At 44.7% G+C, this 25,228-nt stretch overlaps 1 protein-coding gene across 7 annotated transcripts in view; it reads left to right on the top strand.

Moving 5' to 3' along the window:
* Positions 1 to 25,228, top strand: part of LOC115151723 (unconventional myosin-IXb) — a 114,007-nt gene that overhangs the window by 6,689 nt on the left and 82,090 nt on the right. For all 7 annotated transcript variants that reach the window (XM_029695894.1, XM_029695893.1, XM_029695892.1 and 4 more), the window contains exon 2: positions 24,205 to 25,111. In XM_029695894.1, the coding sequence (XP_029551754.1) occupies positions 24,272 to 25,111 (840 nt within the window). In that variant the 5' untranslated portion in view covers positions 24,205 to 24,271. The remainder of the gene's footprint in view (positions 1 to 24,204; positions 25,112 to 25,228) is intronic.

Below are 25,228 nucleotides of genomic sequence, written 5' to 3'. Positions count from 1 at the left end.
ATGTGGAGCAGGATTTGTAGCCCAGTGCTGGCAGTGCAGTGTGCTATGTTACAAATCCTAATGAGTCCCTCTGCTCATCCAGGGTCAGGTTTTTGAAATCTCCCAAATGGTTAAGGATAGGATTTGGGGTTGGGTTATCTGATCCTAGATCTGTGGTTCGAGAACTGCTATCTCTAGCTAGTGTGGCGCAGGTTTGTAGCTCAGTGTTCTCTAGAAACCGTAATGAGTCCCTCTGCTCCCGGGTCTGTTTTATATGCTGCCTAGTCTACCTGTGGAAAGTAGTCAAAGCCACCTGCTGTCCCATGATACTGTAAAACAGAGGCTCGATAGAGTTTCCATGCCACTGAATAACTATCATAGAAGATTTAAGGACTTGTGCTCACTGTAAGAGAAATAAGCTAGGCCAAGTTGTAACTTTATTTTGGCTGCTTTGAAAACACGTCTAATAGAAACTTGTTAAATCAGTAGAGAAATGAGAATGAATTAGCCAAAATGTACTATTTGATAATGTTGCTGAGGACATTTCTTGGCATGAAGGTTGTGGAGGCCTCTGTTTTTCGGGGAGGCGGTTTTCTGCCTGTGTGTTTCCAGTTGAAGAAAACTGGGATGGGCAGGGAGCATAGAATGTAAAAAATATATATATAGACGAAGCCATCGATGACGTCACCCCGTTGTTTCCTATGAGAATGTTCAGTGGTGCATTTCATGATCAGGAAATGTCATTTCAGCATGTCACCATTTTGCTACATGGAGGAGTTTTTGGAAACATTGCATGCACAGTTTGAGCTACTCAAGGATGTGACATTGCAGGTTAGCTCAGTGCTGCCCCCTCTCATGGAGTACCTTAAGTGGAAGGCCGACCGAGCTACTGCAGGCTGCAAATATCAACTCAATTATCTTTATAACCTTTGTCTGTGTGTTTTTAAAGTAATCGGATCAAGGACATACAGTCACCAGTCAAAAGTTTGGACACACCCACTCATTCCAGGGTTTTAATTTATTTTACTATTTTCTTCATTGTAGAATAATAGTGAAGACATCAAAACTATGAAATAACACATGGAATCATGTAGTAACCCAAAAAGTGTTAAACAAATCAAAATAAATGTCATATTTGAGATTCTTCAAAGTAGCCACCCTTTGCCTTGACAGCTTTGCACACTTTTGGCGTTCTCTCAACCAGCTTCATGAGGTAGTCATCTGGAATGCCTTTCAATTAACAGGTGTGCCTTAAGTTAATTTGTGGAATTTCTTTCCTTAATGCGTTTGAGTCCACATTATGGCAAGAACAGCTCAAATAAGCAAAGAGAAACAACAGTCCATCATTACTTTAAGACATGAAGGCCAGTCCATACCTTTGAAAGTTTCTTCAAGTGCAGTCACAAAAACCATCAAGCGCTATGATGAAACTGGCTCTCATGAGGAGGCTCTCACAGGAAAGGAAGACCCAGAGTTACCTCTGCTGCAGAGGATAAGTTCATTAGAGTTACCAGCCTCAGACATTGCAGCCCAAATAAATCTCTCACAGAGTTCAAGTAACCACTACTAAAGGATACCAATAATAAGAAGAGACTTGCTTGGGCCAAGAAACATAAGGAATGGACATTAGACTGGTGGAAATCTTTCTTTTGGTCTGATGAGTCCAAATTTGAGGTTTTTGGTTCTAACCGCCGTGTCTTTGTGAGATGCAGAGTAGGTGAACGAATGATCTCCGCATGTGTGGTTCCCACCCTGAAGCATGGAGGAGGTGTGATGGTGTGGGGGTGCTTTGCTGGTGATACTGTCAGTGATTTTATTTACAATTCAAGGCACACTTAACCAGCATGGCTACCACAGCATTCTGCAGCGATACGCCATCCCATCTGGTTTGCGCTTAGTGGGACTATCATTTGTTTTTCAACAGGACAATGAACAAAAACACACCTCCTGGCTGTGTAAGGGCTATTTGACCAAGGACATCGATGGAGTGCTCCATCAGATGACCTGGCCTTAACCCAATTGAGATGGTTTGGGATGAGTTGGACTGCAGAGTGAAGGAAAAGCAGCCAACAAGTGGTCAGCATATGTCGGAACTCCTTCAAGACTGTTGGAAAAGCCTTCCTAATGAATCTGATTGAGAGAATTCCGAGTGTGCAAAGGGTGGCTACTTTAAAGAATCTAAAATCTAAAATATATTTTCATTTGCTGAAGTCCTTTTTTTGGTTACTATATGATTCCATATGTGTTATTTCATAGTTTTGATGTCTTCACTATTATTCTACAATGTAAAAATAAAGAAAAACCCTTGAATTAGTATGTGTCAACTTTTGACTGGTACTATACATCTGGTGAAATAGAATAATTTATTGGTTCCATGATTGTGTACAAAAAAAACATCCACGAATATTGACCATAAAGTTTGCCATTTCCCAATTCACTATAATCGGGGATCCTGGAAACGATGCCTGCAGTACCATGGTCGGCCTTCAACTTAAAATCGTCTATGTGAGGGGGCAGTCGTTCTCCCCTGGCTGGAATCGAGGAGTGTTCCTTTGTTAGTGTAGTTTACCTTTCTGCTGCTTTTCGACTGTAACACCAGTGTTACACTTCTGTACACACCCTTATGTTATACTAGGGTAATTATGTTTCCATAGCTAGGGCTGACAGTGAGGCCTTGGGAAGTGCATAATCAACAACCTCTGCATAATGAAAACAGTTGCTTTGTGAGAAGGTGTTAAAGTTCACAGTTATCCATTGTTACAAAAATGTAAATGTTAGCTGAAAAGTACCAGTGACCTGGCTTTGATCCCAAGGGAGAGCACGCCTGCCGGTGCCAAGGCCCAGTGAGACATGGGTGCCAAGGCCCAGTGAGACATGGGTGCCAAGGCCCAGTGAGACATGGGTGCCAAGGCCCAGTGAGACATGGGTGCCAAGGCCCAGTGAGACATGGGTGCCAAGACCCAGTGAGACATGGGTGCCATGGCCCAGTGAGATGCCGGTGCCAGCCTACGTAGATTGAAATGCTCAAGTCTGAGCCTTTTGGGTCATACACTGGGGTAAATCCTGTATGGAAATGCTTTGTCAGTTTACTCACCAAGCAACTCATTCACTGTCTCTAGTTTTCAAAAGGATGACGACAAGTTGTCATTATGTAGGCGTATTACAGTTGTGCACTCCGATAAGAATAACATCTGTCCCGATTTTAGATTTTCATTCATGCCAATGACCGAATGAGTTCTTCTGTACCACCATGATTTTTTTTAACACTGTAACAATTGGTTCTTTCTTATAAGCTCATCAGGGTTCCCTGAACTGATATTTTCTGAAAAGCTTGTCCAATGTAGGCTAGGATATGGAGTTGCAGGTTTTGGTCCCAGGTCCTCTGTCTGTCTGTCTGTGATTGACTGGGGCTTTGATCAGAGCAAGTCTTTAATCCAAAGGAGCCCTGCCTGCAGAAAATTGACAGGAATGCTCCTGGGTGTGTCATCTTGTGGGGAGAGGGAAGAAAAAGAGCTTTGAATTCTGCAGCGAGCAGCTAACCGAGCTATGCGCTACTATTTGTGATGTGCGTTTGGTACAAACGTATGGAAAACACTTAGGATAGAGGGGAAACTGATTGCTTGGAAGGCACTCCACATTCTTTCTGGCAACTCTGATCTCTCAATGTGGGCAATCCTGAGTTTATTGTAACTTTATAAATAGCTGTAATTACAGTGTATAGTGAAAAAGGCAGACTGTCAATTTGAAGATGGCCTAAATTTGTTTGGTGCTGTTGTGCTTAGCCTTCATTCAGCTCACCACAGCCATCATAAAATAACATACTCAAAGTGAAACATAATGAAATCATGATGATCAAAGACTAAACAATATGTTTTAGCTGGAGATTTGGTGTAATGTTCACCCACACAATGCAACAACCTTCTAGCACAGGATGACATGAAAAGTGTGTGCTGTCAGAGTCAGAGTCATGGACAGATGACTGTGACATTTTTAAAAACCACTTGTTGCATCATGCACATCAAACGACCTATCCTGCAAGATCGCATAGGCTTAGACAAGGTCATAATATGCACTTTCAAAGACCACATCACAGGTTTACGGGCAGCCCCTGTAGATGTTCCCTCGTTGTTTGTCCCAGACAGGGAGGAAGGGATACAGCTACTTGAAGTGCTTTTAAAGGGTATCTCTCAACCCCAATTTCAGCCTTTGCCCAAAATGCATTCAGTTGAGAGGTTGTAGGTGGAGGGAATTGCTCATAAATATTCATTTTGTTTGTGGGTAAAAGTAGTTGTACCTGATCCCAACACTTTCTTACTAAAGCATATTTACCAGAAGTCCACTGGCACACTGATAATAAAAGTATGTGCATTGCGATCAGACATGGCTCTGGACAGTTATCTCACAGTGGTAAGGCGCTGAGTTCCAGATGTCTATTGCCACTTGCGGAGTAAGTTTGAATCCCCCATAGGGCGTAAAAACAAATCTTTGAAATGTGGCCTCACATTTATTGTGGAAGCAAAGTGCAATCATCACCTTAAGAATTAGGATTAGCGGCTCAATTCAATCCAACCCGCAAAGCAGTATTTACTCAGTAGCTCTTTTTCAAATGGTCAAATTACTAATAGATTGGTCTTGGGTACTGTATAAAAACCTACAACTACTACCAGGGCGACCCCTCTCACAGGTATGCTTTCACTTTTTAGAATAGAAGTGTGTGGGCACAGGATGAATATTATAAATAAAGGATTTGAAGAAAATGTAAAAAATCTCTGCCCCATGTGGGATTAGAACTCATAACCATTGAACTATGAGACCACTATTTTAGCAGACTGCACCACCAATCAAATCAATTGTTTTGTCACTTGCACCGAATACAACAAGTGTAGTAGACCTTGCAGTGAAATGCATACTTACAAGCCCTTAACTAACAATGCAGTTTTAAGAAAATACCCCCAAAGAAAAATTATGAAAGAGCAGCAGTAAATAACAATAGTGGGGCTATATACAGGGGGTACCGGTACAGAGTCAATGTGCGGGGTCACCGGTGTCAGAGTAGTTGAGGTAATATGTACATGTAGGTAGAGTTATTAAAGTGACTATGCATAGATAATAACAGAGTAGCAGCAGTGTGGGGGGTGGGGGGGTTGCAATGCAAATAGTCTGGGTAGCCATTTGATTAGCTGTTCAGGAGTCTTATGGCTTGGGGGTAGAAGCTGTTTAGAAGCCTCTTGGACCGCTTGCCGTGCGGTAGCAGAGAGAACATTCTATGACTAGGGTGGCTGGAGTCTGACAATTTTTAGGGCCTTTGACACCGCCTGGTATAGAGGTCCTGGAAGGCAGGAAGCTTGGCCCCGATGATGTACTGGGCTGTTGGAGGCTGAACAGTGCCATACCAGGCAGTGATGCAACCGGTCAGGATGCTCTCAATGGTGCAGCTGTTAAACCTTTTTGAGGATCTGAGGACCAATGAGGGGGAATAGGTTTTGTCGTGCCCTCTTCACAACTGTCTTGGTGTGCTTGGACCATGTTAATGTGGACACCAAGGAACTTGAAGCTCTCAACCTGCTCCACTACAACCCCGTCAATGAGAATGGGGGCTTGCTTGGTCCTCCTTTTCCTCTAGTCCACAATCATCTCCTTTGTCTTGATCACGTTGAGGGAGAGGTTGTTGTCCTTGCACCTCCTCCCTAAAGGCTGTCTCTTCATTGATCAGGCCTACCACCGTTGTCATCAGCAAACTTAATGATGGTGTTGGAGTCGTGCCTGGCTGTGCAGTCATGAGTGAACAGGGAATACAGGAGGGGACTGAGCACGCACCCCTGAGGGGGACCCCGTGTTGAGGATCAGCGTGGTGGATGTGATACCTACCCTGACCACCTGGGGGCGGCCCTTCAGGAAGTCCAGGATCCAGTTGCAGAGGGACGTGTTTAGTTACCAGGTTGTTAGTCCCCTCAAAGCTCATCACTAAGCTATGTTGTTGAATGCTGAGCCTTAGTCAACGAATAGCATTCTCACATAGGTGTTCCTTTTTTCCAGGTGGGAAAGGGCAGTGTGGAGTGCAATAGCATCATCGGTGGATCTGTTGGTGCGGTATGCAAATTGGAGTGGTCTAGGGTTTCTGGGATAATGGTGTTGATGTGAGCCATGACCAGCCTTTCAAAGCATTTCATGGCTACAGATGTGAGTGCTATGGGTCAGTAGTCATTTTGGCAGGTTACCTTAGTGTTCTTGGGCACAGGGATTATGTTGGTCTGCTTGAAACATGTTGGTATTACAGACTCAGACAGGGAGAGGTTGAAAATGTCAGTGTAGACACTCGCATGCTCAGAGTATGTGTCCTGGTAATCCATCTGGCCTTGTTAATGTTGACTTGTTTAAAGGTCTTACTTACACCGGCTGCGGAGAGCATGATCACACAGTCGTCCGGAGCAGCTGGTGCTCTCATGCATGTTTCAGTGTTACTTGCCTTTCGATCTTAGTCCTGTATTGAAGCTTTGCCTGTTTGATAGTTTGTCGGAGGACATAGCGGGATTTCTTATAAGCTTCCGGATTAGTGTCCCGCTCCTTGAAGCAGCAGCTCTACCCTTTAGCTCAGTGCGAATGTTGCCTGTAATCCAGGGCTTCTGGTTGGGGTATGTACGTACAGTCACTGTGGGGACGGCATCCTCGATGCACTTATTGATAAAGCCAGTGACTGATGTGGTGTATTCCTCAATGCCATCGGAAGAATCCCGGAACATATTCTAGTCTGTGCTAGCAAGACAGTCCTGTAGTTTAACATCTGCTTCATCTGACCACTTTTTTATAGACCAAGTCACTGGTGCTTCCTGCTTAAATTTAGCTTGTAAGCAGGAATCAGGAGGATAGAATTATGGTCAGATTTGCCAAATGGAGGGCGAGGGAGAGCTTTGTGGATGCGTTTCTGTGTGTGGAGTAAAGGTGGTTTAGAATTGTTTTCCCCTTTGGTTGCACATTTAACATGCTGATAGAAATGAGGTAAAACTGAATTAAGTTATCCTGCATTAAAGTCCCCGGCCACTAGGAGCGCCACCTGAATGAGCGTTTTCCTGTTCGCGTATGGTGGTATACATCTCAATGAGTGCGGTTTTACTGCCAACATCGGTCTGTGGTGGTATGTAGACAGCTACGAAAATACAGATAAACTATCTAGGTTGATGGTGTGGTCTACAGCTTATCATGGGATACTCTACCTCAGGCGTGCAAAACCTTTAGACTTCCTTAGATATTGTGCACCAGCTGTTGTTTACATATATGCATAGGCCTCCGCCCCGTGTCTTACCAGAGGCTGCTGTTCTATCCTTCCGATACAGCTGGCGGGTTATACACTCTATGTTCTTAATGTCATTGTTCAGCCACGACTTGGTGAAACATAAGATATTACAGTTTGTAATGTCCCGTTTGTAGGATATACGTGCTTTCAGTTCGGCAAATTTATTTTCCAGCGATTGAACGTTAGCTAGCAGGACCTAAAGCAAAGGCAGATTAGCCACTCGTTGTCTGATCCTCACAAGGCACCCTGATCTTTTTCCGTGAAATCTCAGTTTCCTTCTCCAGCGAATGACGGGGATCTGGGCCTGGTCGGGTATCTGTAGTATATCCCTCCTGTCCGATTCATTGAAGAACAACTCTTCGTCTACTTTTGGCCATGGCTGTACATTCATAAATAATGACCGGTACTGTCCCTGAAGTTAGCTCTCTCAGGAAGAGGGCTGAATGGACCTGTGTGTGCGCGTGTGCGTGGACAGGATGACGGGCGGTTTGCCCGGTTGAGGATTGGTAAACTCCCCCTTCATATGTGGTCAGTGAACCAGGCCCAGAGACATGACAGGCACTCCCCTGCACCAGACTAAACCTGGCTGCACCAGTCCCAGAATCCACCCTAAACCTGGCTGCACCAGACCCAGTCCCAGCATCCACCCTAAACCTGGCTGCACCAGTCCCAGAATCCACCCTAAACCTGGCTGCACCAGACCCAGTCCCAGCATCCACCCTAAACCTGGCTGCACCAGTCCCAGCATCCACCCTAAACCTGGCTGCACCAGACCCAGTCCCAGCATCCACCCTAAACCTGGCTGCACCAGACCCAGTCCCAGCATCCACCCTAAACCTGGCTGGACCAGACCCAGTCCCAGCATCCACCCTAAACCTGGCTGGACCAGACCCAGTCCCAGCATCCACCCTAAACCTGGCTGCACCAGACCCAGTCCCAGCATCCACCCTAAACCTGGCTGCACCAGACCCAGTCCCAGCATCCACCCTAAACCTGGCTGGACCAGACCCAGTCCCAGCATCCACCCTAAACCTGGCTGGACCAGACCCAGTCCCAGCATCAACCCTAAACCTGGCTGGACCAGACCCAGTCCCAGCATCCACCCTAAACCTGGCTGGACCAGACCCAGTCCAGGATCCACCCTAAACCTGGCCGCACCAGACCCAGTCCCAGCATCCACCCTAAACCTGGCTGGACCAGACCCAGTCCCAGCATCCACCCTAAACCTGGCTGGACCAGACCCAGTCCCAGCATCCACCCTAAACCTGGCTGGACCAGACCCAGTCCCAGCATCCACCCTAAACCTGGCCGCACCAGACCCAGTCCCAGCATCCACCCTAAACCTGGCCGCACCAGACCCAGTCCCAGCATCCACCCTAAACCTGGCCGCACCAGACCCAGTCCCAGCATCCACCCTAAACCGGGCGGACCAGACCCAGTCCCAGCATCCACCCTAAACCTGGCTGCACCAGACCCAGTCCCAGCATCCACCCTAAACCTGGTTGCACCAGACCCAGTCCCAGCATCCACCCTAAACCTGGCTGGACCAGACCCAGTCCCAGCATCCACCCTAAACCCGTCTGCTCCAGAATCACTGCCATCAGTCAAGGCCACCATGCTTTCTCCCTTTCCTCTGACCAGCAGTAGAGGTCCTGGGTGTGCTTTGATTTCCTGTTTGGACCCTTAGCCTACTTTCTGATCTGATACTGAAGCTTTATGAACTTCATAATTTATAGAGCTACTGTAATTGGCACTTTTTCATAGCCGAGTTACTTGAGTCGGTGGTTATGTGAAAGGTAATGTTATAATAGAAGCAGCGAAGTGCTGCTCTTGAAGAAGAAGAGTATCAGTGGCCCGTTTCAGTGTGACAGTGTCTTCTGGAGACCAAGGCCCAGTAAACACACCCTTATAAATAAACACTGCCTTCGTAAGAGAGGAGGACAGGGTGAGAGAACACAACACAGGACTGAAGAGAACTGATCATAATGGAGCTCCCACCCACTATTTCTCCTTGATGTTTAACGGCCCCAGGGATGGGCGCAAAGGAGGGAGAATGGAGGAAAAACAAGCGAAATCAGCTAGACGAGGCCGTAACGGTGACAAACGATTCCCATTGACTGTGCCAGCTAGTCCAGCAGCACCAACGGCAGCCAGTTTGACTGAACTGAACTCTGTCTGGCTACAGAGTGAGGGGAGGTAAAGAACAGAGGGCCTTGGCGCAGTGTTGTTCAGGATTGGCCGGCATCACCTCGTTGTGTTTGCGTTTGGGCTATTTTTACCTTTTCAAGTCTGTCTGTTCACAGCTGAATGTCTCCATATGTACGTTTTTGAGTAATACTTCTGATGTGTCTGGCTGTATAGTAATATAACAGACATTCCAGCGTCCATATGGAAATTATTTTTATGGTATGTTTGGGTGTTCCACTGTGTTGGATAGGGGCAAAGTTGGGGTTTTGGATGGCGTTCAGAAAGTCTTTCCTTTGGTGTCAGTCATCAAAACAATTTGCCAAAAGCCATTCAGATCATAGGGTGTCAGTAAAATGACAGTCTGTGGATTTTCAAGGTTAGAAAGGAGTTATCCTCCCTTCGGTGCTTAGTCACACCTCAATGCATGAATCTTCACCCAAACATCACCAGGGGGTACGCCACAGTGAAGACTGCTCCAGTGCGATATAGGAGGAGATTACTCAAGACCTCCTTAGTAACAGACAAGCTCCTTATATCTACATGCTGTTATATGTCCCTGTTTTTTATGGCAATCCCAGTTGAACATATGGTTTAGTCTAACGAGATGTGGTCAGGGTCTAATTGTCTGCTTGGAGTAGGAGGGAGCTGAGAGGGAGGGCTTAGCTAGGCATGGACTTGGTGCAGCAGCAGGGTTGATGGCTATTCTGGTGCCACAATGGAGTCATGTGTTTGGGAAGTGTTTTTAGAGCAGTGGCCCACATGAGTGCTCCCGCACAATATCCCTTCTGTCTGCCTCCTTGCCTCAACTGATTTCTGCCCCTCGACGCACACAGCTGCCCCCGCCCCCCTCAGGCTTATCCAGAAGAAATGCAACATTACTGAATGTACAAATATGCTCCTCTGTGATGTAGAATGAACAGTTGTCAGCTCTAGCGTTAATATTAAGCTCTACGGTTTACATTTTTCTATGCAGAATTCCATACAGTGTACATCACAGCCCACTTACTAAAGCCCTGGGTCTGAGCAGTTTTCCAGGGCAGAAAGCATTGGGACTCACCGCCCGCCAGGATGGCCTGAGCCATGGAACACTCTGGATTTCATTATTGGAAACATGTTGACACTGCATTGAGGTTTTTTTTTCTTCGTTTTGGCTCATCAGCCTGATTGACAGCACATTTACCACCACCATTACTGCCCATGCAAGCAACCTTCTGGATGAACGAATCATCTGCTGGGAAACTCATCTATTGTCTGCATGCTGGTCAAGGATGTAAACAAATTTGTGAACAACATTTTAGAGAAATAAGCTTTTTGTGCATATGAAATATTTCTGTGAGGCTCTCACTTTGGGCCAACGTCAGGCCACTGGTACTTCTCAGCTGGCATTTACATAACAAAGGCTAAACTGTAAAGTTAAACACCTTCTCACAAAGCAACGGTCTTGATGATGCAGAGGTTGATTCTGCTCACCCCAAGTCTTTCGTGTCACACTCCCGATGGAAATACCTTAACACTAGAGCTTACATTAACATGAAACGCTGGCAACACACTGGTGTGGTGGAAGTCTTAGGTGGAACAGCAGCATATGGGCTGGGGCCTGATCTAGCACTCTACTCATCTCGTCTCCTGGCACTGACACCATGTGCAGGGGAAACAAACTGACTTGGCATCTGGACTTCGTTACTGGAGCATTGCCACATGTGAGGCTATGGGGGCGCATAGCTGGGGAGCTGTGGCCAGGCCTGTTGGATTACCAACCCGCTGTGTAAATTACAAAGAAGGTTTTTATTGAGCACGGGTAAAATTGGTGTTGAATTCCCTGAAGAAGAGAGGGAGAGGTTCGATAGTCTCATCCCAGGGTCATGGTCCAGTTATATATTTTGCAAACATACGCCCTGCTGCGTACTTGCCAAACAGCCCTCTGCACGATCTGGAAAACCCTTTATGAGCACAGGGTTAGGTCTATACCTGCCTTCAAGAGATGTGAGATGGTGGCGGCAGCCTGCTACTGGCTATTTGTTTATCTATTGATCAGTTGTGCATGTTTTTGCTGTACCTAATCAGTGCAGTCAGCTGAGCATAATCACAGTCATCCCATCATTAGTGCTCTTCCGTTTGGTTTTGGTATATTCCGCTGGTTATGGAGCGGATGTCTGGCTGGTTCATTGTTCTTCGTTCCTTTCTTGTCCGTCAGCTTAGTTTTATATCAAATTGATCAAATCAAATGCAGTTGGGGATCCCTGTATTTTTTGTTCCCCTGAAGAAAGAAGAAGCAGATGTTCTTGAGCTCATGTTTTATTGTTCATGGCTGGCCAGGCTTAGGAAGCCGAGTGGCGTTGGTGGTGAGGGGGGCTGCCTAACTCGCTCTGCTGGGGAAGGAGGGGGCTGCCTGCCTCGCTCTTTTCTGCTGGCCTTTGAGTTTCTCTCGGCCCTGGCCGTCTGCTAGAAGAGTTAAGTCTCCGATTGAGGTGATTCTGAAACAAAGGCAGCGTTTCTGTTTCAGCCACATGCTCCAGTGAGAGACTCTTTCATTCAGGCTTTCTGGTTGCATCTGCTCTCTATAAAAGGGCCTCTGGCTGATTTACCACTGCTTGCCCTTCTCTTTGTTCCTGGGGAACAATTGCAGCTTTTCGACTGTTACACTAGTGTATGTATACCACCTATGTTATACTAGGGAAATTGTGTTTGCATAGCTACAGTGAGGACTTGTGAAGAGCAGAATCAACAACCTCTGCATAACCAAAACAGTTGCTTTGTGAGAAGGTGCTTATGTTCAGTTATTTAAATGACAGCTGAAAAGTATCAGTGGCCTGGCTTTAGCCCTAAGTGTGAGCAGGTCCGCCGGAGCCATGGCCCAATGAGACATGGGTGCTGGCCCACGTAGATGGAAACAGAAAAGCCTTTTGAGTAAAACACTGGGGTAAATCCTGTATGGAAATGCATCAATTGTGTTTGGCCCCGGGCCAGCTCTGCTGCTCATCCCCATCAGGCTAGTTGCTAGCTGCTGATGGACGCCTCAATCAATCAAATCAATCAAATGAATTCATAAAGCCCTTCTTACATCAGCTGATGTCACACAGTGCTGTACAGAAACCCAGCCTAAAACCCCAAACAGCAAGCAATGCAGGTGTAGAAGCACGGTGGCTAGGAAAAACTCCCTAGAAAGGCCAGAACCTAGGAAGAAACCTAGAGAGGAACCAGGCTATGAGGGGTGGCCAGTCCTCTTCTGGTCTCAATGGCCCTCATCTCCTCTTCCTGCAAAGGAGAAGTAGGTGGTCTGCTGGAAGATATCCATTGAGTGGACAACACATTAGGAACACCTTCCTAATGTTGAGTTGCACCCCCCCACCACAAGGTGTCAAATGCGTTGTGCGCCTGGCACCTACTACCATACCCTCTTCAAAGGCACTTAAATCTTTTGTCTTGCCCATTCACCCTCTGAATGGCACACAATCCTTGTCTCAAGGCTTAAATCCTTCTTTAACCTGTCTCCTCCCTTTTATCTTCACTCATTGAAGTAGATTTAACATGTGACATCACTAAGGGATCATAGCTTTTGTACTGGTCAGTCTGTCATGGAAAGAGCACGTTTTGTACACTCAGTGTACTCTTCCTCTGAGACTGATAGAGTTGCCGCTTAGCTAATCCTGACATCACACAAATGGGAAACCTAACCCTGACAGTCATCACAGCATGGCAAGCTTTTGTATTATTTCCTCTGCCCCTCCCACTTGCCTGGTTCAAAGGGAATGTCTGCTAGCTCAGGTCTTAGGAGACTAGGCGACTCAGAATCCACTTCCTGTGGGTGGAGCCCCATAGAGCTGTGATGTGTGTGGGTTAATGACCAAATGCCTTCATTGGTCTGTCTGTGAGTCTCCGTAATGGCTCATTCACTTCCTGCCAGTCACCAAGTGGTGGCTCAGCTCTGAGCTCTGTTTTGGCAGCAACCTGACAGACGTCTGGAGTTCGCTGACTATCACAGTGACGTGCTCGTAATCTCATGGTTGTCAGCTCAGTGAGGTCATAAACCTGGAAAACAACTGGTCATAAATCTATAGCTAGACCCATTCATTATGGGATGGCATCCTCTGTATCAACGGTATGGCACTTCTAGTGTTTCCCCTATTTTTTTTTTTTCAACAGCGGCGGCAAAGTTAGCGGGGTAGGGCCGTGGTTTTGGAGGCCCTATTGGCCAACGGAGAATTTCCTGCAATTCTACACATTTTGCTATGGGATAGAGGGACTATTTTACAGTTTCAAAGCTAGTTTCCTGCAATTCTACACATTTTGCAATGGGATAGAGGGACTATTTTACAGTTTCAAAGCTAGTTTCCTGCAATTCTACACATTTTGTTATTTGGCTGAGAGAGAGATTCTAGTTTCAAAACTAATTTCCTGCTATTTTTATTTTGGTGATTGTTAGTTCTCAAAGATGATCTTGTTTTAAAAATATATTGAGCCATTATCTTTACTTTGTTCTTTATATCTGGTTTTAGTCATTTTAAGTTTACACTTAAATATTTGTTTGTTTTAATAATTTTTTAAATAGAATTTTTGCAGTGGCAGCCACTGACCTTGAGTGGGGTTTATAGCTCTACATGGAGTGGAAGAGTGAGTAACATGGTATAGTTGGTATTCCAAGCCAGGCTGTCGGGTGACTCGCTCAAGTCACAACGTTTCCCTATCTCTCCGTGGATCAGTTATGTTGATAAAGGCTGTGTATGTTACATGTTTGCTGATTTTTGTGCATTGCCCCATATTGAAACCGGCACCACAATGTTTTACTCATGTTTCCAGAAATGCATTCCTGATTTCCATTACACAAAGTTGGTTTGGCGCTCACGTTTTGATGTACTTCCAATTAAGCAGTTATGCCATTTGTGTGCATTTACGTCTGTCTTCCTGATGTCTTTAGAATTCATTAAAACCTAACTCGAGGGCTGTTACTGAGTGTTGACTATGAAGCTAATTGAAATATTGGTCATATCACAAGTGATACAGTATTCGTTACAGTCCTTAGGATTGAAAAGCCACAGCAAATTACCCAGTGATAGAAATGTGTGGTCTTACACGAACTGGCCTAATTTACATTGCTCAAAGTGTGCTTTCATGGGGCATCATGAGATCGTAAGCCTAATCATCATTTGTTGTTGGTTTAATTGTTAGAAAATTATCTTTACATTTCCTAAAGGTCATGAGAATATTCTGATTTAGGCTAGACCTAGTCCCATTGACGATTGATGGCATAGGGGTACCTTCACCAATAACCTACTTATAAGGAGCTTGTTTGTTTTAATTCCTCATCTGCCTGCCGTAAGCAGCTGAAACCTGAGCTTAGCCCCAACCATGGATCCATTATCTTTGTCTCTGGAATTCTGGGCATCCTCAACACTTCCCAGAAGGTTCTGAGATAAGCTAAAGCATTAGCAATAACCCATTTTGATTGCGTTCTGAAGCCCCTCGCACAGCTTTGCGTCTCTGCTTTGAAGCCATTCTGGGTATCAGTGGAAAGAGTTAAACTGACAGATTTAAACCAGACCAGCTCATTATGCAGGATAATGATAATGCAGTTTTTTGTGGTCCAATTTTGCATGCCTTGGCATTTTTTGGCTTGGATTTCTGGGGTTGTGGTCAACAATCGAGTCACTGTCTGCTGTTTTGAAGCTCTCTTTCCCTTCTGAAATGGGACCTAAATGATTCCAGAGTTTGTCTTACTATTGATGCAATTCTCTGGCCATGCTTTGTTACTGTTCCGTCCGGGAGCACTTTATAGTGAATGTGGAGAAGATGCCTACGTTGGTAATTCCGGCTCTTTGCATGTTTACCAAGAGGAAACAATGGCTTTTAATATAAGATAATGTTTTGATAACAAAACAAACCTATTCCTTGTTTGGGGGTGGGACTGTTTTTTTGGGGGGCATGTAGGCCAGCGTTGTTGTTTTTCACATTGAAAACCCTAACTCTTGCCTGGTGACAGCGGGGATAAATGATGGGTGTATGCGACTATGTGCCTACAGTAATAGTTCTGGATCTTGTTACTAAAGCATTGCCTCCTGCCTGCCATAGAGTGATTTAGGTCCGTTTCTTGTCTCTCTGTGTGTGTGTTTGTTCACTTAGTAGAGCTACCAATGCCAAGTAATAGTAGGTTACATTATACTGGGCTATACTGATGGTGAAGACCGGAATGAAAATATAATAACTGTCAAAACCTTTTAAATAGGTCTACATTCAGATTTTTTAAATTAACTTTATTTTCATGTAGACAAACTTTACCTAATAGCCGTAGTGTTTACTAACTATTATAAGCAATTGTTTTGCTAAGTTAGTCAGTCTATTAAATTTTCAATACCACCTCTTTCCAACTGGCGTTTTGGCGCTCCTGCAGTTAAACCACTAGATGCACAGGGGTGTAGAAGCTCTAGCCTATAGGCTATGGCACTTCAGTAATAAAATCGTTATTTTCTTTTATACAATGCACGTTTTTACTGCTTGCTAGTAAGTAAATCGGTCTAATTTTAGAATAAACTCAGCAAAAAAAGAAACGGCCTCTCACTGTCAACTGCGTTTATTTTCAGCAAACTTAACATGTGTAAATATTTGTATGACCATAAGATTCAACAACTGAGACAAACTGAACAAGTTCCACAGACATGTGACTAGCAGAAATTGAATAATGTGTCCCTGAACAAAGGGGGGGGGGTCAAAATCAAAAGTAAAGTAACAGTCAGTATCTGGTGTGGCCACCAGCTGCATTAAGTACTGCAGTACATCACCTCCTCATGGACTGCATCAGATTTGCCAGTTCTTAATGTGCACCACTTTTCCAACAAGACACCTGCAATTTCCCAGACATTTCTGGGGAGAATGGCCCTGGCCCTCACCCTCCGATCCAACAGGTCCCAGATGTGCTCAATGGGATTGAGATCCGGGCTCTTCGCTGGCCATGGCAGAACACTGACATTCCTGTCCTGCAGGAAATCACGCACAGAACGAGCAGTATGGCTGGTGGCATTGTCATGCTGGAGGGTCATGTCAGGATGAGCCTGCAGGAAGGGTACCACATGAGGGAGGAGGATGTCTTCCCTGCAACGTACAGCATTGAGATTGCCTGCAATGACAACAAGCTCAGTTCGATGATGCTGTGACACACCGCCCCAGACCATGACGGACCCTCCACCTCCAAATCGATCCCGCTCCAGAGTACAGGCCTCGGTGTAACGTGCATTCCTAAACGCGAATCCAACCTTCACCCCTGGCGAGACAAATCCGCGACTCGTCAGTGAAGGGCACTTTTTGACAGTCCTGTCTGGTCCAGCGACGGTGGGTTTTTGCCCATAGGCGATGTTGCCGGTGATGTCTGGGGAGGACCTGCCTTACAACAGGCTACACGCCCTCAGTCCAGCCTCTCTCAGCCTATTGCGGACAGTCTGAGCACTGACGGAGGGATTGTGCGTTCCTGGTCTAACTCGGGCCGTTGTTGTGGCCATCCTGTACCTGTCCCGCAGGTGTGATGTTCGCATGTACCGATCCTGTGCTGGTGTTACACGTGGTCTGCCACTGCGAGGACGATCAGATGTCCGTCCTGACTCAATGTAGCGCTGTCATAGGAGTCTCACAGTTTGGACATTGCAATTTATTGCCCTGGCCACATCTGCAGTCCTCATGCCTCCTTGAATCATGCCTAAGGCACGTTCACGCAGATGAGCAGGGACCCTGGGCATCGTTCTTTTGGTGTTTTTTGAGTCAGTAGAAAGGCCTCTTTAGTGTCCTAAGTTTTCATAACTGTGGCCTTAATTGCCTACCGTCTTTAAGCTGTTAGTGTCTTAACAACCGTTCCACAGGTGCATGTTCATTGTTTATGGTTCATTGTTTATGGTTCATTGAACAAGCATGGGAAACTGTGTTTAAACCCAAAAACAATTCAAATCTGTGAAGTTATTTTGATTTTTACGAATGATCTTTGAAAGACGGTACTGATAAAGGGCCGTTTCTTTTTTTGTTGAGTTTTGGTTGGATGTGTTTGACTTAATTATTCAACAGCAGTCAACAAGGTTGTTCTGGCTCTTAGGCCTATAATGCGCTAATGTTTCAAATGGACATTGGTCCAATCCTTGCCAACCTTGCATGGTATATAATTTCATACCAATTTTCTTTCTTAATTTATAGACTAATCAACGCTGATAAATAGGCTATGGACATGTTGCATGAATTTGTTTCTATTTTAATGATTGTTAATTTAATCTTCATTCTTTCTCATAGCTGTCACTCTCCCCTTCATACTTTCCTTGTCAATTCATTATCATATAGTGTTCTGTTGGTTTTTCAAGCTGTTTTAAGGAAAGGGCAAATATTTGCTCTTGTGTCTGGTGGCTTTGATTTGGGGGGTCCTTTTATTGGGGTGTGTGAGTTTGCTATTTCTCTCAATTTGCCTATATGTCCGTTCAAAAAGTTTCTGATAGTAGCTTGTCTGGACTCTATCTCTCTGATGAGTCAAACACTCCTGTCATGACTTAATCTTGTCAAAGACCTATTTTCAGTAAAGGCCCTTTCTCACCAAGTCTGTTATTTTCATCCAAATAATTATATATTTTTTTGTTTATTACACCGTTCACACCAATTGCAAAATATTGTCCTTTTACAATCGATCAATTATTTATTCGGAGCAGGTTAGATATTTGTGTCTTTTTGCATGTGAAAATCAGCTGTTGACCAGTAGAAATTGTTATCTGGTACATTGCCACTGACAGGCCGAGCACTGCCACTGACAGGTTGGTGGGTTCATTGTGTGAATTAATTCATTTTTCTCTGACTTTTTATTTAATTTTTTTTAACGTTTGTAGTGCAGCAAGGTATCAGTTTAGCCAATGTGATCATATCACACCAGAGCTTGGCTACACGTCACTCTCTCCTTTTAAACTTCCTCACCAGTTCCTTGCCAACGGTGTAACCTATTTTATAGCCATTCAGAAAGCAAGGGGAACGACAGATGCTTCTCTCCTTGAATAGGCCTATTAGTTAAAAATAATTGCTCTCAATAAGTTTCAAACTATATTGCTGTTCATTGTCAAAATATACACTACATGACCAAAAGTATGTGGACACTTGCTTGTCTAACATCTCATTCCAAAATCATGGGCATTAATATGGAGTTGGTCCCTCCGTTGCTGCTATAACGGCCTATACTCTTCTGGGAAGGCTTTCCACTAGATGTTGGAACATTGTTGCAGGAACTTGTTTCCATTCAGCCACAAGCATTAGTGAGGTTGGGCACTGATGTTGGGCGATTAGTCCTGGCACGCAGTCGGTGTTCCAATTCAACCCAAAGGTTTTCGATGGGGTTGAGGTCAGGGCTCTGTGCAGGCCAGTCAAGTTCTTCCACAACGATCTTGACAAACCATTTCTGTATGGACCTCGCTCTGTGCACGGGGGCATTGTTATGGTGAAACAGGAAAGGGCCTTCTGCAAACTGTTGCCACAAAGTTGTCAGCACAGAATAGTCTAGCATGTCATTGTATGCTGTAGCGTTAAGATTTCCCTTCAGCGTAGCGTTAAGATTTCCCTTCACTGGAACTAAGGGGCCTAGCCCATGAAAAACAGCCCCAGACCGTTATTCCTCCTCCACCAAACCTTACAGCTGGCACTATGCATTGGTGAAGCGTGATTCATCACTCCAGAGAACACGTTTCCACTGGTCTGGAGTCCTATTTCGGCAAGTTTTATACAACTCCAGCCGATGCTTGGCATTGCACATAGTCATCTTAGGCTTGTGTGCGGCTGCTCGGCCATGGACGAACAGTTTTGTGGTGACGTTACTTCCGGAGGCAGTTTGGAACTCAGTAGTGACTGTTGCAACTGAGGACTGATGGTTTATACGAGCTAGGAGCTTCAGCACTCGGCGGCCCCGTTCTGTGAGCTTGTGTGGCCTACTTCTTCGCGGCTGAGCTGTTGTTGCTCCTAGACATTTTCACTTCACGATAGCCGCACTTACAGTTGACCAGGGCAGCTTTAGCAGGGCAGAAATTAGACGCACTGACTTGTTGAAAAGGTGGCATCCTATGGCGGTGCCACTTTGAAAGTCACTGAGCTTTTCAAGAAGGCCATTCTACTGCCAATGTTTGTCTATGGAGATTGCATGACTGTGTGCTCGATTTTATACACCTGTCAGCAACGGGTGTGGCTGAAATAGCCAAATCCACTAATTTGAAGTGTGTGTGTGTGTGCGCGCGTATGTGTATGTATAGAGAGGAGAGGCAGGAATTGTGCAGGAAGGGAACAGTGAAGACAGAGGTGTAAGTTAATTAATATATTATAATCTAGGCCTAGACCACCTGTGCTATAGGCGACCCTAAAATATATTCGCCGGAATTTACCCTTATCAATAAGTGGTCGCACAGATTTAGATAAAGCACTCTCAAATTAGTGTTCACATAACCACCCACAGCTTCACTGAAATAGATCAATGAAGGATCATTAGGCTGTGGACAGGCTGATCATTAGGCTGTGGACAGGCTGATCATTAGGCTGTGGACAGGCTGATCATTAGGTTGTGGACAGGCTGCGTGCATGTTTCTATGTTCTAATGATTGTTAATTTCAGCTTCATGCCTGTCACAGCTGTCTCTATATATCCCCCTTCAAACTTTCCTCATCAATATATATGATAGGCTACAATGATCAAGCATTATCCTATAATGTAGACCATTTTTGGTTATCCTAGAGAAGGGATTTGAAGCTAGGACAAAGTTTTTAATACGTTTTTGGGAAAGAACAAATGTGTGTCCTTATGTGTCTGAGTGAGATGCGCTGCAGGTGGCTTTGATTGATTGGTCCATGCGGATTGGTGGGTATGCATGTATGAGTAAACAAATTTTCTCATTCCATTCAGAAAGTTTCCTAAAGTAGGCTTGTCTGGACTTCATCTCTTTAATCAGATAGAAACAAAACTGTTTCTTGTTGGAAGGTCAACTGAATGAAACCTAGCCAAGGTCCGTTCATGATTCATCCTATAGGATGCATAGCCTATGTTATTTTTCCACTAGTATATGATTTTTCTCTCATTACTGCTTCCTCTCTAGTCACTGAACAACATATTGCCACAGAGAATGACCACAGCAGCGTTGGTGGCGTTATGCGAGTTGTTCGGAAAAGTGGAGTGGAAAAATGCATTTGACTTGGGTCAAATTCAGAATCTCAATTTTTTTGGGGTGGGGAATTCCTCTCCAATTAGACTTTTCTTCATTTGTATACTATACTAATATTTACAGGTAATAACTTGAATAATAATATGCTACTGATAATGTAATGGTAATAGTGAAAAACCACGTGTTTCTTTTTGAGTTTATGCACCAATCCCCTAACAGTCATGTATGTGACCATGTAATGTGACCTTAAATTGCAAGACAGTCACAGCCCTACTCTGGGTTTTAGGCAGAATCAGATTTCCCATGAGTTGACCTTGAGCCAAAAGCTGTTGGCAACAGCTTAATAAAGCATGCCAGTCTCATCTGGTCCAAGGCGACATTGCGTTTTTATGTCGATCATGTGACTCTTGCGTTGAGTTTTTTTGGCGGTAAACCATAAAGAGCTGCCAAAAGCTTGAGACAGTTAGTTTCACTTCTCTCAGGAAATCACTGATATCCTTGAGTTTACTGCATGAACAGTCTCTGCACTCTTTCTGCTAATGGAATATGTTTTAGGGTCCATATTGTAGTGTTACTGGAGCTTTGCCAAGGTGGAAGTTGAATCATCCATGAATGGGAAGTTGAAGTGTGTATCTGTTTTTGTTAGTGTTCAACTCGGATGCAGATGCTGAGGTGAAGAGTTCTTTGCTGCTAACAGTAAAGTTTCTGTGGCGGTGCTATTTTTAGAGTAGGCCTATCATGTCACAGCTATTGTAGTGATGATGACAAACAAGTCACGGCATGGGTGTCTGACAACAGACCATTCCTCTTATAGTGGAAAATCTGTAAATCCCATGTGTGTAAATCGTATGTAGCCTACGGTCAGGGAGATTTGAGCCTGGGTTCTAGATGCAGACAAACCTGAGAAACTGGGAATATCTTTAAACATTACGCCTATTCTTGTACTCCAGACAGATGGACAGTGAGACAAAACTAAAACTTGAATGGCAGTCCTTTTTCAATGTAATATTTCCTATGATTTAAAACATGAATGTAAGTGATATTAGCATTGGCTCGCGAAACTACCACTAACCTTCATACTGGAAACGGAGACATCAAAATGGTATCCACAAGTTAATCTGCCTCTGGGGAAGTAGACAAAGTGCCTCCATTGCAAAAAATACCGAAGTATCCCTTTAATAAACCGTTTTTGGTTGTACAGGCCCTTGGTATGGTGTACTTAGTTGCTCTGATCCCAATTAGTCGATTGTTTGGTCATTAGGCTGTTGGTCGACTAAGATTGTTTTAGTCGAGCAGAAACGAATACAATTATTTATATACATACACTACCGTTCAAAAGTTTGGGGCACTTAGAAATGTCCTTGTTTTTGAAAGAAAAGCACTTTTTGTCCATTTAAAATAACATCATATTGATCAGAAATACAGTGTAGACATTTAATGTTGTAAATGACTATTGTAGCTGGAAACTGCTGATTTTTTTTTTTAATGGAATATCTACATAGGTGTACAGAGGCCCATTATCAGCAACCATCACTCCTGTGTTCCAATGGCATGTTGTGTTAGCTAATCCAAGTTTATCATTTTAAAAGGCTAATTGATCATTAGAAACCCCTTTTTCAATTATGTTAGCACAGCTGGAAACTGTTCTGATTAAAGAAGCAATAAAACTGGCCTTCTTTAGACTAGTTGGGTATCTGGAGCATCGGCATTTGTGGGTTCGATTACAGGCTCGAAATGGTCAGAAACAAAGCACTTTCTTCTGAAACTCGTCAGTCTATTCTTGTTCTGAGAAATGAAGGCTATTCCATGTGAGAAATTGCCAAGAAACTGAAGATCTCGTGCAACGCTGTGTACTACTCCCTTCACAGAACAGCGCAAACTGTCTCTAACCAGAATAGAAAGAGGAGTGGGAGGCCCCGGTGCACAACTGAGCAAGAGGACAAGTACATCAGTGTCTAGTTTGAGAAACAGACACCTCACAAGTCCTCAACTGGCAGCTTCATTAAATAGTACCCGCAAAACACCAGTCTCAACGTGAAGAGGCGACTCCGGGACGCTGGCCTTCTGGGATGCTGTCACTTCCTTTATTGTGTTTTAACAGCAACAATTTCAACCTAGACTTTTATTCAACAATACTTTCTACAGTAAGATGTATAGTAGGCCTGATCATTTTTCATCTGTTCTGTTACTTAGGGTTGCTTTATCAAAAACTGTGTGTGTGTGTGTGTGTGTGTGTGTGTGTTATACATCTGTGTGATGTTATCAATAATTTTGTTCCAGTTCAGAATTACAATTATTTATTGTATTTTAACAGCAACAGTTCAAACTTAGACATATGTAAGAGTTTTTTTTAAAGGGGAAAAATAAACATCAATAGCTATTTTAAATGGGTATTGTCGTTTGGTTTTGTCTATATTGCATTTGTTTTAGGCATAAGAGCAATGAAATGTACCGATATTTACGTATAGTTGCATATTTTCATATGCTTGGGTCCCAGGAAATCACAGTATTTCTCATTTGGGTCCCGGGCTGAAAAGAACCCTGGATCTACTGTATGGTTTGTTTACTGACTGTTGCTATGGGTGTTTCTATGGATGTTTTTGTTTATACCACCAGATGTGGCTTTCTCATAGGCTAATCATAGAGATGGGCTTCTTACGTGAAGTGAGGAGATTGTGTCTGCATCAAACTAATGCTCCAACCACAGCTTTAGTATGCACTTGCAGGAAAATAAATGTCTCAACTCAACTTTACGCACACGATAGACTGATGTGGGTAAATCAAACACAGGCTAACTTTGAGCTCAGTGATAACCAGAAAGTAAAACATCCAAAGCTGGGTCCCTGCCCTCAATGTAGGCCCGGGCCATTTGTGAACATCCATACACACTAATAAAAGGTCTGTACCACAGTTTCCTTCAAGTAATCATGCAATTGGGCATGTCACAGTAATCTGCACTGATGGACTAAGCATTATCCTTTGTGAAGGCCTATGCTTTGCTGTAGAAAAGTGTTATTGTAATATTGCTCAAGCATTAAGTAGAGGTAAGGTTTTATAATTCCCTTAATTGTAGTGAAGCCTACATTGCTTCATTTAAATAGTTGAAGGCTTTTTCTAATCCACTAAATTAGAACCACCTTTTCAATAGCCTGCGTATGTGCTGTGACGCGAGTCACATTTCCACTCCTCAGCTGGTTAGTCCAAGACAAACAGTAGTTTGGAGTTCACACACTGTGGTCTGTGAGTCTTTGTTTAAAAACCAACCGATTTGTTAGCATTTTGAAACGCAGGCGTAATGCCGTTGTGGCAACTGTTTAGACCTTTGCGAGACTGCAAAGCCCAAATGGGAAACCTCCACTATCTGGAATAGCTCAATGTCTTTCGTTTAGCCTATTATGAAACTATTTTCTTAATTGAAGACTTGATCCAATACAGGGTCGTTTGGCACAGGCACTTTTAGCGTGCATGTGGCTAACAGTTAGCATCACAGCTCTTGTTGCTTTCAGTCAGCTCTCTGCAACTAAGCTCTGCTGTGACATTCTTTTTCAGCTTTTGAGCTTTAATGGAAAACTGTCTCAGAAAACATTTTTTCTCCTTTGATCCCCAGGTGCTGGGTGGTAAGAGAACAGCAGGCAGTGCAGACGGCATGCTTAGGCGACTCCACCTGGCCCAGAATGAGTGTCAAAGATGGCGAAGGCCAAGCACCTAGCCAAGATGGACGGGCCTACAACCTGCAGGTCTACCCACGGCTCTCAGCGGACTGCCCATCTTGCTGCACTCTCAAGGTGCCCAAGGAGGCCACAGCCGCCTCCGTCATCCAGGACGCAGCCTTGGCCCTGGGCCTGGACCCCAAGCGGCTCTACGTGCTTGCCGAGGTGAAGGAGTGTGGTGGGGAGGAGTGGGTGCTGGAGTCCTGGGACCTCCCTGTCCAGAGGGTCCTGCTGTGGCCACGGAAGGCCCAGGAGCAGCACCTTCAGAGCGAAGGTTTCTACTTCCTCCTCCAGGAGAGGAACCGTGACGGCACCATCCACTACGTCCACCTCCCCGCTCTCTGCAAGGAGCAGGAGGCCCAGAAGCTAGCAGCCAGAGGCTTTCTCCCCCCACGCCATGATGACTTTGACGACCTGTGTAACCTCCCGGCACTCAATGAGAGCAGCATCCTGGATAACCTGCGCAACCGCTTCCACAAAAAAAAGATCTACACCTACGCCGGGTCTATCCTTATCGCCATCAACCCCTTCAAGTTCCTATCCATCTACAACCCCAAGTACGTCAAGATGTACGAGAACCACCAGCTGGGGAAACTGGAGCCACACATCTTTGCCATTGCGGACGTGGCATACTACGCCATGCTAAGAAAGAGGGTAAACCAGTGCATTGTTATCTCTGGGGAGAGCGGCTCTGGGAAGACCCAGAGCACCAACTTCCTCATCCACTGTCTGACGGCCCTCAGCCAGAAGGGCTACGCCAGCGGGGTGGAGAGGACTATTCTAGGGGCTGGGCCTGTGCTGGAGGTAAGGCTATTTGTATTCATATGAAATTAAGTTAGGGCTCCTACCTGAGGCTGTGGCAGTCATGAAATGTCAGCCAGTTATTTGCATGCCAACGACTACCGGTCTCGCGGTAATTGA

Source organism: Salmo trutta, chromosome 17 (genome assembly GCF_901001165.1).
Source record: "Salmo trutta chromosome 17, fSalTru1.1, whole genome shotgun sequence".
Taxonomy (NCBI): Eukaryota; Metazoa; Chordata; class Actinopteri; order Salmoniformes; family Salmonidae; genus Salmo; species Salmo trutta.
This window is presented reverse-complemented; position numbering and strand designations above follow the sequence as displayed.